The 13,219-nt window shown below is 39.8% G+C and overlaps 1 protein-coding gene across 1 annotated transcript in view; it reads right to left on the bottom strand.

Annotated features, from left to right (window-relative positions):
• The window catches only part of LOC136144148 (ATP-binding cassette sub-family C member 4-like), a 146,454-nt gene that overhangs the window by 70,001 nt on the left and 63,234 nt on the right, over positions 1–13,219 (bottom strand). The window contains 5 exon segments of the mRNA XM_065901807.1: positions 4,176–4,322; positions 10,021–10,115; positions 10,504–10,541; positions 11,235–11,375; positions 12,740–12,937. Coding sequence (XP_065757879.1) covers positions 4,176–4,322; positions 10,021–10,115; positions 10,504–10,541; positions 11,235–11,375; positions 12,740–12,937 — 619 coding nt within the window.

Genomic DNA, 13,219 nt, shown 5'->3' with positions numbered 1-13,219 from the left:
GGGAGGAGCCAGTTTTGACTGCATGTTGGATCTCTTTGACTTTAGCTTTTGCTATTCATTGCTTTTGTTGGGGAATCCTACTTCTCTGCCTGAATATTAAACTATAGTGGCTTTTTTCTGCTCACAGAGAGACAGTCTGACCTTGGCCACTTGTGAATGGCTGCAGAAAAGAAGAAATGAACACATCCTCTCCAATTTTGCAAGATAAATGGCCTTTTGACTTGACTTCCTTGCCTGCTCTCCTCTTTGTTCTATAAAGGAACCTGGCATCCAGACCCCAATAAGATTGTTATTTTGAGACATTAGTTTGACATCTTCTCAGTCTGCCAGCTTTCCAAATAAAGTTGTTATTCTTTGCCTTAGCACCTCGTCTGTAAGACTTACTGGCCTGTCATGAGGCAAGCAAAACAAGCTTGAACTCAGTAACAAGTAACACCACTATATGCGGTTTTTCTCTTCATGACAAAACATACCAAAAACAAAGTCCACCATAAATAATCTATTGCAAATTCCACTTCTTAAAATAATCACAGAAAAGAGTTAAATTTAATATACCACTAAAAGAGTAAATAATTTATGGCCCCTAAACCTTTTGCACAAACTAGGTCTATCTTTGCAGGACTCATTTGGGCTTCTATTTTCTTGAAGGAATGAAGTCATGTTAATAGGCACAGGAGGGGAGACAAGATATACCCTAGTGTGCTGGCTGCTCTAGGATTAGTAACCTTGAAGATTAAACTTCATCCCAAATCCTTGTATAATAAATAAGTCAGCATCTGGAGATACCCACAGGTCTTGAATACAAGAGAGTCTGGTTAACTGTGGTCATGAGCACTCAAAGGCTTTGAGAACAGAAATCCAGTCCCACCTGAGACTCCCAAATTTATGACCATAGTTTTCAAATTAACTGACAAAAGTGGAGCAACTTCACAACCATAAAAGCACAGACTCCTCCAATCATTTCCTTATTATAGCTTCATAATAAGATGAGATCTGTGTTGGCCTCCACAGTTTACTATCCTAAGCTCTGCTCCTGCCTGGAGAAAACAACATGTGCTGAGTAAATCTACACATGATGCTGACCTCAACAGTCTTATTTAATCATCATAAGAGTCTTGTGGAACAGGAAAGAGCTGCAGTTATTTCCATTTCACAGGAGACGAAGTCCCCAGACACCATGTCATCATCCCCACTAAGGTTCCTTAGGCGCCGCCCATGTGCTAAGTGTTGTGAATGTGTTAATCTGCTTAATGGCCACAATACCAAGATATTCATAAGTGTGTGAATCAGTCAGTTCAGTTCAGTTGCTAAGTCATATCTGACTCTTTGCGACCCCATGGACTGCAGCACGTCAGGCCTTCCTATCCATCACCAACTCCCAGAGTTTACTCAAACTCATGTCCATTGAGTCAATGATGCCATCCAACCATCTCATCTTGTCATCCCCTTTTCCTCCCACCTTCAATCTTTCCCAACATCAGGGTCTTTTCAAATGAGGCAGCTCTTCACATCAGGTGGCCAAAGCATTGGAGCTTCAGCTTCAACATCAGTCCTTCCAATGAATATTCAGGTTTGATTTCCTTTAGGATGGACTGGTTGGATCTCCATGCAGTCCAAGGGACTCTCAAGAGTCTTCTCCAACACCACATTTAAAAAGCATCAAGTTTTTAGTGCTAGATTTCCTATGGTCCAACTCTCACATCCATTCATGACTACTGGAAAACCCATAGCTTTGACCAGATGGACTTTTGTAGGCAAAGTAATGTCTCTGCTTTTTAATATGCTGTCTAGATTGGGGTCATAGCTTTTCTTCCAAGGAGCAAGTGTCTTTTAATTTCATGGCTGCAGTCACCATCTGCAGTGATTTTGGAGCCCAAGAAAACAAAGTTTCTCACTGTTTCCACTGTTTCCCCACCTATCTGCCATGAAGTGATGGGACCGGATGTCATGATCTTAGTTTTTTGAATGTTCAGTTTTAAGCTAGCTGTTTCACTCTCCTCTTTCATTTTCATCAAGAGGCTCCTCAGTTCCTCTTTGCTTTCTGCCATAAGGGTTGTGTCATCTGCATATCTTAGGTTATTGATATTTCTCCTGGCAATCTTGATTCTGGCTTGAGCTTCACCCAGCCCAAGATTTCACATGATGCACTCTGCATATAAGTTAAATAATCTGGGTGCCAATATACAGCCTTGACGTACTGCTTTCCCAACTTGGAACCAGTCCATTGTTTCATGTCCAGTTCTAACTGTTGCTTCTTGATCTGCATACAGATTTCTTAGGAAGCAGGTCAGGTGGTCTGGTATTCCCATCTCTTTCAGAATTTTCCACAGTTTATTGTGATCCACAAAGTCAAAGGACTTGGCATAGTCAATAAACCAGAAGTAGATGCTTTTCTGGAACTCTCTTGCCTTTTTGATGATCCAACAGATGTTGGCAGCTTGATCTCTGGTTCCTCTGCATTTTCCAAAACCAGCTTGAACATCTGAAAGTTTACAGTTCACGTATTGTTGAAGCCTGGCTTGGAGAATTTTGAGCATTACTTTGCTAGCATGAGAGATGAGTGCAATTGTGCTGCAGTTTGAACATTCCTTGGCATTGCCTTTCTTTGGGATTGGAATGAAAATTGACTTTTTCCAGTCCTGTGGCCACTGCTGAGTTTTCCAAATTTGCTGGCATACTGAGTGCAGCACTTTAGCAGGAGCATCTTTTAGTACTTGAAATAATTCAGCTGGAATTCCATCACCTCCACTAGTTTTTTTGTAGGGATGCTTCCTAACAACCATCTGACTTCAGACTCCAGGAAGTCTAGCTCTAGGTGAGTGATCACACCATCATGGTTATCTGGGTCATGAAGGTCTTTTCTATATAGTTCTTCTACGCATTCTTGCCACTTTTTCTTAATATCTCCTGCTTCTGTGATGTCCATACCATTTCTGTCCTTTATTGTGCCCATCTTTGCTTGAAATATTCCCTTGGTATCTCTAATTTTCTTGAAGCAACCTCTAGTCTTTGCCAGTGTGCTAACAGTATCCTCATATTTTACGGGTAAGAAAATCGAGACACAGAGAAATGAAATAACTAGCACATACATAAAGATTAAAATAACTATAACTGGCTATTGCTATTAGTAACTAGCAACAGGATTGAACCCAGCCAGCTGTTCTAGAATTCATAATTATAACCATGGCAACATCCTGCCTGGAGATTTGCCTGCCCAGTAAGTATCTACCTGCTTTATCCTTGGTTACACAGCTAGTTGATGACCAGGCTGAGCTTATTCCTATCCTCCCCAGCCCTCATCCCTTCCTCGACAGGTCCTGTCAATCATCACCTGCAAAAAAGAAAGCCACCCTGGACCTCAGCACAAGTCTAATCAACTGAACAGAGTGGGTATGTACATTGATGAACTAACCCTTCATAGGAACCCAGGTCAGGAGGCTACTTTCTGAAGTAAGACAGGTCAAAGGCCTCAAGGTAGAGGAAGCAACCACTGGGAAACCATCGGGAACATTCTCCCTTAATACTTTTCTTAATACTTAATACTCTTCCTTAATCTTTCAAGATCCACCTGCCACATTCCACAAGACCGCTTAAATGTAACCAAAAGTCCATTGCAAAACTAGAGAGCTGATTTTATTGTGGAGGATGTATACATTTAACTAATCTTGTGTTTTAGCTAATTTATCATTACCATTTAGGTAAACCTCAAAGTATGAACGCATGTCAGAGCACTTTGGTCCCAGAAACGAATGGGCAATGAAAGAAAGACACACACAGCCTGTCTTCTATAGAGATGTTTCTGGAAGAAGGTCCTTCCTAGTTAGCTTAACATTATGTAACACAGCCAATGTTCCAACAACTTGTCAAAAACATTTCAACATGTTTTCATTATCTGTTGGATGTTTCATATGCCACACAAAAATGGATTCCTAAACCATCCTGCAAAGTAAACATTCATTTATCTTTACAGATGCACATAAATTGCAACAAAAACTCATACGCTCCTATAGTCAGATTTCCTCTGGTAGGAAAAAATAGCTATGAAACTTTATATATAAAACTAATCAACATGCACAGTGATTTTTGTACTAGCATCTCTTCCATCTTCAAATACCAAACGTAATTAGGCATTAAAAGTGTTAACAAGACATAGAGAAACTTGGTGTCTGACTTACCTATTGGATTTCTATTGAAGAACAATACTGGAGCTCTCAAAATGGACTCCAACATTTTGTTGTGCAAAGTTTGTGAAGAATTAACAAGGACGTAGAATATCAGCAGAGATCTTGTGATGCCAAAAAGGATGGTAGATACAATTAATCCTGAAATAAAGAAACATCACTCAGCACAAGATCTCTGCCATATCCTCAATGACACTAAAGCATGGTAGGCAGTTTATAAAGATACTGTGTATATTATTCTATAAGTAAAATTGACACAGAAATTTACATATATAGAATATAGAATCAATAAATTTATATACGTATGTAAATACACATATACAATGAATTGTGTAAGAGCTCAATGCTTTCACACAGTATATTTATAAAGAATATAAAAATCACTATTATCCACTCATGAAATAGAAACAACACAGAGGAGGGTGAAATCATGTGTAAACTACAAGTTCATTCTAGGTTTTCCTAATTCAATTAGCAGTCCTAATAAAAACTCAGGAGAAAAAAGATAATTAATTCCAGTTGAGATATTTCAAATCCTAAAAGATGATGCTATAAAAGTGTTGCACTCAATATGCCAACAAATTTGGAAAACTCAGCAGCGGCCACAGGACTAGAAAAGGTCAGTTTTCATTCCAACCCCTAAGAAAGGCAATACCAAAGAATGCTCAAACTACCACACAATTACACTCATCTCACACACTAGTAAAGTAGTGCTCACAATTCTCCAAGCCAGGCTTCAACAATACATGAACTGTAAACTTCCAGATGTTCAAGCTGGTTTTGGAAAAGGCAGACAAACCACAGATCAAATTGCCAACATCCACTGGATCATCAAAAAAGCAAGAGAATTCCAGAAAAGCATCTATTTCTGTTTTATTGACTATGCCAAGTCCTTTGACTTTGTGGATCACAATAAACTGTGGAAAATTCTGAAAGAGATGGGAATACCAGACCACCTGACCTGCCTCTTGAGAAATCTGTATGCAGGTCATGAAGCAACAGTTAAAACTGGGCATGGAAAACCAGACCTTGTTCCAAATTGGGAAAGGAGTACATAAGGCTGTATAGTGTTACCCTGCTTATTTAAGTTATATGCAGAGTACATCATGAGAAAGGCTGGGCTGGATGAAACTTAAGCTGGAATCAAGATTGCTGGGAGAAATATCAATAACCTCAGATATGCAGATGACACCACCCTTATGGCAGAAAGTGAAGAACTAAAGAGTCCCTTGATAAAAGAGAAAGAGGAGAGTGAAAAAGTTGGTTTAAGGCTCAACATTCAGAAAGCAAAGATCATGGCATCCAGTCCCACCACTTCATGGCAAATAGATAGGGAAACAGTGGAAACAGTGGCAGACTTTGTTTTTGGGCTCCAAAATCACTGCAGATGGTGACTGCAGACTCGAAATAAAAAGACGCTTACTCCTTGGAAGAAAAGTAATGACCAACCTAGACAGCATATTAAAAAGCAGAGACATTACTTTGCCAACAAAGGTCCGCCTAGTTAAGGCTGTGATTTTTCCAGTAGTCATGTATGGATGTGAGAGTTGGGCCATAGGAAATCTAGCATTGAAGACTTGATGCTTTTGAACTGTGGTGTTGGAAAAGACTCTTGAGAGTCCCTTGGACTGCAAGGAGATCCAGCCAGTCCATCCTAAAGGAAATCAGTCCTGAATATTCATTGGAAGGACTGGTGTTGAAGCTGAAACTCCAATGCTTTGGCCACCTGATGTGAAGAGCTGACTCATTTGAAAAGACCCTGATGTTGGGAAAGATTGAAGGTGGGAGGAGAAGGGGATGACAGGATGAGATGGTTGGATGGCATCATTGACTCAATGGACATGAGTTTGAGTAAACTCTGGGAGTTGGTGATGGACAGGAAGGCCTGACGTGCTGCAGTCCATGGGGTCGCAAAGAGTAGGACACAACTGAATGACTGAACTGAACTAAACTGATAAAAAGTAGTTGATCTTCCTTTCCCCTCATTTCAAATATCACTACTTACAATATGTCCCATAATCTAAAAGTCTGGTATGCTTTGGAGCCAACACATGAATTAACAGGGAACAAGAGAAAAAACTTAGAATTTCCTTGTAAATATCTAATTATAAGTAAGTATCTATTTGCTTTCATGTAAAGTTGCTACTTGAGAACGTATTGTATAGCACAGAGAACTCTATTCAGTGCTCTGTGGTGACCTAAATAGGAAAGAAATCCAAAAATGAGAGGATATATGTATAACTGATTTACTTTCCTATACAGCAGAAAGTAACACAACATGGTTATGTTACAACTATACTGTAATAAAAGTTAATAAAAATTTTAAAAATAAATAATAATGGTAAATAATAAATTAAATAAATAAATAAATAAAATAAATAAAAAATAAATAATAAACTATGCCCAAGTAGCTTTAAAGAGTACGAAAAGATCATGTTAAGTTGTAAGCAGACCATCCCTTAAACAACTGAATTGGAAGGAACTACAAATTAGATTTTGACATGAGGTAATTAATCTAAATTAGCAACTAATCTCTCACTTAGTGATTTATAGAAATATAAAGCATTTTTAAGTAAATATCATCATTTAAATGTATGTCTTTTCAATGACATAAATGATCACTACTATGCATCAAACAGCTATGAATCAAAACAGCCCTCCAAACATCTCTTTAGCTCACAATGGTAAATAGAGTGGGGATAGCTTCTGTAATAAATAATCCATCAAGTACATTTTTCCATTCAGATGACACATTAGTGTTATTTAAAGTCTGAAAGCTGCTCAAATTCCTGAATTCCATCAACAGGCATTTGTCTTATTAGCCCACCATCCTATATGAATGTGTAACAGAATCCCTTCCTCCTCCTTTAAGTCCGCATAGTCCACCAATTCAGAAGGTAAACAGCTAAAAAAGCAAGTTTCTTTGTTCAATAAAACAAATACCAAATTTCAATGAGTGGATTTTCATATAAATCATTTTTTGTAGAAAGCTTGTACAAACATTTCCTGTGGGAATATTTAAATTAAAAAAAAAATTAACTGGGGTATAGCTGTCTTACAGTGTTGTGTTAGCTTCTGCCGTACAAGGAAGTGAATCAGCTACATATATTATCCCCTCTCTCCTGGACCTCCCTCCCCACCACCATTTCCACTCCTCTAGGTCACCACAGAGCACGAAGCTGAGTCCCCTGCGCTATACAACAACTTCCCACTAGCTATTTGTTTTACACATGGTAGTGTAGATATGTCAAGCCCAATTTTCCAACTTACCCCCTTAAACAGAGTCAACCATCTATTCTTTACCTCTACATTTTTACATCTAAAAATTATTACATTTTATATATATAAAGAGAATTTACACAAATATTTTAAAAAATACTTTGATTTGAGAAACGTATTTTATGCTGAAAAGTGTTTCCCAGCTCACAAGCCCCTGTGTTTGTCTCCCTCTTAAAGATTTGAATCATGACTTTCAGTTCTCAAAATTGTCTGTGAAGAAGCTGCTAAAGGGTCAGATGTGGGGAAATACCATGGGAGGGCCACATTCACCATCAAGTTTACTTTTGCTTCAGGGAAACTATATGAGGGTCATAAGAAGAGGTTGAACAAGCCCCACCTCTCCCCTGCCTGTGGGAAAGTGAGGCTTCATGTAGATTTCATAGCACTTTGGGTCAGACCTGGAATAACTCACTGGTCTCTATTCCTACTGTGCAAATAGGTCCATCTATATTGTACCATTTTTCTAGATTCCACATATATGTGTTAATTATGCATTTTTTTGTTTTTCTCTTTCTGACTTACTTCACTTTGTATGACAGACTCTAGGTCCATCCATGTCTGCAAATGACCCAATTTTGTTCCTTTCTATGGTTGAGTAATATTCCAGTGTGGGCTTCACCACCTGGTGGCTCAGTGATAAGAACCTGCCTGCCAATGGAGGATGCAGGTTCAATCCCTGGGTCAGGTAGATCCCCGAGAGAAGGAAATGGCAACCAACTCTAGTATTTCTGCCTAGGAAACCACATGGAAGAGGAGCCTGATAGGCTACATTCCATGGGGTTGAAAATGAGTCAGACATGATTTAGCAACTGAACAACAACAATATTCCAGTATATATATGTACCATAAATGAGATGAAAAGACAACCTTGATAATGGGAAAAAATATTTGCAAACTAAGCAATTTTCAAGGGATTAATTTCCAAAATATACAAATAGCTCATGTAACTAAAAAAAAAAAAAAAATCAAAAAAATGGGCAGAAGACTTAAATAGACACTTTCCAAAGAAGACAGGCAGATGGCCAAAAGGCACATGAAAAAATGTTCAACATCACTAATTTTTTAGGTCAGTTCAGTCACTCAGTCATGTCTGACTCTGTGACACCAAGGACTGCAGGCTGCCAGGTTTCCTGTCCATCACCAATTCCTGAAGCTTGCTCAAACTCAAGTCTCTCAAGTGGGTGATGCCATTCAACCATCTCATCCTCTATCGTGCCCTTCTCCTCCTGCCTTCAGTCTTTCCCAGCATCAGGGTCTTTTCCAAGGAGTCAGTTCTTCACATCAGGTGGCCAGAGTGTTGGGAGTTTCAGCTTCAGCATCAGTCCTTCCAATGAATATTCAGGACTGACTTCCTTTAGGATGGACTGATTTCCTTTAGGATGAACTGGTTGGATCTCCTTGCAGTCCAAGGGACTCTCAAGAGTCTTCTCTAACACCACAGTTCAAAAGCATCAATTCTTTGGCACTCAGCTATCTTGATAGTCCAACTCTTACATCCATATGTAGGTCAAAACTACAATAAGGTAGGACTTCACACCAGTCAGAATGGCCATCATCAAAAAATCTATAAGCAATAAATGCCCAAGAGTGTGGAGAAAAGGAAATCTTTTTACACTGTTGGTGGGAATATACATTGATACAGCCACTATGGAGAACAGTATGAAGATTCCTTAAAAAACTAGGAATAAAATTACCATATGAACCAGCAATCTCACAACTAGGCAATATCCTGAGGACACCATAATCCAAATGACACATGGCCCTCAAGGTTCACAGTAGCACTATTTACAAAAGCTAGGACATGGAAACAATCTAGATGTCCATCAACAGATGAATGGAAGAACATATTTAAAATTTCAGGTGAAGATGAGTGGTATATAAATTCTAAACACTCCTGTGAAAAGAAAGGGTCATTTTATTAGTCTGGCAAGCCAAATGTTAAATCAATCACACCATTGGGGATGAGATGACACTGTGATCTCAAGGTAAGAAAGAGAAGGAATTCTAATCCCACACACTGGATTACTTCCTGCTTAGCTTCTCAAGTAATTAGTGACGCCCAAGAGAGGAGCAGTGTGGAAGTCTGCATACCTACAAGGCAATAACACTTTTATTTCAGGACACTTGCTGCCAGAGAATTTCATGTAAGATCAATAAAAGCCAGGATTTATTCAGATGGAATTAGAACACTCTGAGTCACAGAATGGGGATCCCTTTCTAATCTCCTTGCCCATTCATATGATGATACAAGATTTAGCTAAAGCGACTTATTAGAATAGACAATAGCCACATATTTCCAGTGGCTGATTTTCATAATGTGCAATCCTGGTTTAACTTCCAAAATCCAGTGCACAGTAAATTAAGAGTCTTCATTCAATCTCTTTCTTCTAGATTTCCAGATTTTACAAATAATTATTCTAGTTAATTCAGAGCGCAAATGCAACTCTCTCTTAATCTCATAAGGCATTACTGAATTACTCTTGGAGGCCCTAGTTGCTCACACAGCCTCATTGTAAACACGTCAGACTCTCATATAATGGACTAGAAAATTCAACTTTACCTGAATAAACTGTAAAGTACCAGTTCAGATCAAGGATAAAAATTATATCTTCTTTTCCATATACCTTAAAATACAGGTCTCTTTGTATATTCCCCCTATGGGACAGGGAAGAAAAAATATTACATTATAGATATAAAAAGAATTTACACAAAAATTAAAGAAAAAAAAAATACTTAGATTCCAGAGACATGTTTTATGTTGAAAAGTGTTTCCCAGGTCATAAGGCTCTGTGTTTGTCTCCCTTTTAAAGATTTGGATCACGACTTTCAGGTCTCAAAATTGTCTGTGAAGAAGCTGCTAAAGGGTCAGACATGGGGAAACACCATGGGAGGGTCATGTTCCACTATCAAGTTTACTTTTTCTTCAGGAAACTACATGAAGGTCAGAAGAGGACGCTGAACAAACACCACATCCCCTGTCTGTGGGAAACTGAGGCTTCATATACATTTCACAGCACTTTGGGTCAGACCCGGAATCACTCACCAGTATGCAAGCCACCAGTCCTGCAGGGTGTAGACAACCTGGAGCAGGAAACACAGTCACTCAGACACTGACGTCACTGAGCCTCACCCCCGCTCACAGGGTGGGGGAGGGGAAGGCTCCAGGACACGGAGACGGTCCTTCCGGCTCAGGTCTGCGCCAAGCCCCTCACCCCGGTGACCACAGCTCAGGGGAGGGCATCCTACATTTTAATCTCTCTAAAACGTGTCCCCTTTTCCCATACGACCTGTCATGTACAGACATCAGTAAGCCTCACTTATTTTGGTCCCCACAAATAATGTAGTTCACAGCTAATCCAAGTGGACTACAAAATGCAATGATAACAATATAGATGCTGAGGCTTTTCAAAGGAAAAAGCTTGACAGGTACTGTGATGGTCTGTCTTCTGTGTCAGCATGGCCAGGCCAGTCTCCAATGATTCACCAAACACTCATCTAGATGTTGCCATGAAGCTATTTTGTGGATGTGGTTCACATCCATCATGAGAACTTCCGTAGAGGAGATCACCCTCAACACTGTTGTGGCCTCCGCCAGTCAGTCAAAGGCCCTTAGAGCAATTTCACATTCACCCAGCTAGATCTCACAACTTCAGAGGCCAGTTTTTTGAGACAAATCTCTTAATACACATATTTTAAAATATTTATAAAGTACAGTATAGATAGTACATAAACATCAAGCTGAGTGCACAAACCAAAACACATACCCTTACGTACCTGAGCTGTGATGTTTACTAGAATAAGGAAGATGATGACAGGCCAGTCAGCACCAGCTGTGAAGTAATTCTCATAGGTCTTAAAACTAACTTTTCCTTCCAAATGGTCCTCTAGAGGTAGTGTAACCTGTATATTCTCAGTCTAGGAGGGAAAAATGGCAGTTAGGGATGAAATTTTAAATAAAGAACCCCCAAATTTCAAAAGTTCAACAATGTCCTCCACTGCAAAGCTGTGGAGAAAAAGACACATCTCATACACTGGTAGGAGTGCAGGATGGTCCATCTCCAATGGAGAAGGATGTGGGAATATCCAGTGAAACCATGTGAGCATTTACCTTTGGACCCAGCCATTCTCCTCTTAGGAATCTATTACAAATAAGGAAACATCATTTGCATGAGGTCATTCACATTTGGGTAGCTTTGCTTAAAGTAGATCAAGACTCTGAGCACAAGCACAGCCTACCTGATTCAAGTACAAATGCAGAAGCTTCTTCCAAAATAACACACAGAATGATATGGAGCTAGTGTATCCCTCTAGATGACTGTGTCACTCAATAACAGAAACATACAACATACTTAGGGCTCAAAATACTAGCCAAATACAGTAAACTGAGTCCACAGAGTGAGTTGGACTAATGTGAGTTTGGATGACAAGGGACAAGCATATGATCCAAATCTATTTGGCTCCTAAATTTCAGAGAGTGATTCCTGAGTGTGGAATGTGAGGGACTAATCTGAACAGTTATCAGAATCATCCAGGCTCCTGGGTCTGGATAGTGAAGATTTGGACATCGAGGAATACCTGTGGATGTTTTTAAGGGGGATCTAGTCCATTTCTGTACTTCTGTCTGGAGGACTTAGAATGGATTATACAGTCACATGGACCAAGGATGTCCGGGGCTCTATGCTGCCCACTGGGATTCAAGGTGGATAAAATGTAGGTCTCAGTGTTGAAGGGTAAGAAAGGAAGATGGAAACTAATTACAAAGTGTCTGCCATGAGGTCCTTTACACACACTGCCTCTGGCCTAATCACAAACCATCTGACACTGAGGCAAAATAATACCGTCAGTCAGCTGCAGTGCCAGAATATTCCAACATATAGGAGAAGTAGCTGATTTAATGTGGTCACAGCAGGGCTCAGTCTAAGAGGGTCTTCACATTAAGCCTCTGGATGCATAAGGGAAGCTGGGGGCCACCAGCATGACTAGGATGTAACTACAGTAAACTGAAGGGTTCTCAAACAGTATGAGCCATATTCACCCAGAAATTCACAGCAGTGCACCCACTCCTGGTCTCCATAAGATTCTCCATCCTACAGCCTAAGGGGATCACCAAGCAGGCTTGCTCCCTTCAAGTTCTTCTAACTCTACAAATTCCATGGAACAAGACTTTGGGAAACTTAGGGTCTACTTTGGGACAAATGAAGACATGAGCAGAGCAGACTGAAGGTCTGTGAGACCACCAAGAGCCAAAGGACCCGGGCACTGCAGGATGAGAAACTCACATCTTGGTCCCCTAGAGCCGCATCTTTCAACAAAGGTCTGGGAGATGGTTGAGACAGAACTGAAGACTCGGAGATCAGGGTGGGAGTTTCTAGAACTGGAGATGGTTCAGACTGCTCATTCCCCTTCTCAAAAAGGGAAAAAACATCTACCTCAGATTTCAGGAACTCAGTGTAAGTCCCCCTTTTCACCATTTTGCCCTAAAATAAAAAAGTTTGAGAGGAATTAATTTACATTCAATAATATTAAACCAACCTAATATTAATCAGGAAAAGTTATCTGGTCTTAAATTATGATTTTGGGGGAAAAATGATCCCTGGGTCTAGAATTCTTGTTGAGAAATCTAGTACAGTCAACTCAACACAGAACTGAGCATTCTGTTCCCTGCCAAACGTTGTGTTAGGTGCTGGAGGCTGTGAAAGAAATGTGGGCTCATGTGTTAAAAATGGAGGACATTGACATAACTGCTGTGTGCACTCAGG

The sequence above is a fragment of the Muntiacus reevesi genome, chromosome 11 (genome assembly GCF_963930625.1).
Source record: "Muntiacus reevesi chromosome 11, mMunRee1.1, whole genome shotgun sequence".
Classification (NCBI taxonomy): domain Eukaryota; kingdom Metazoa; phylum Chordata; class Mammalia; order Artiodactyla; family Cervidae; genus Muntiacus; species Muntiacus reevesi.
The sequence above is the reverse complement of the archived record's forward strand: the minus strand, read 5'-3'. Positions and strand labels throughout refer to the sequence as shown.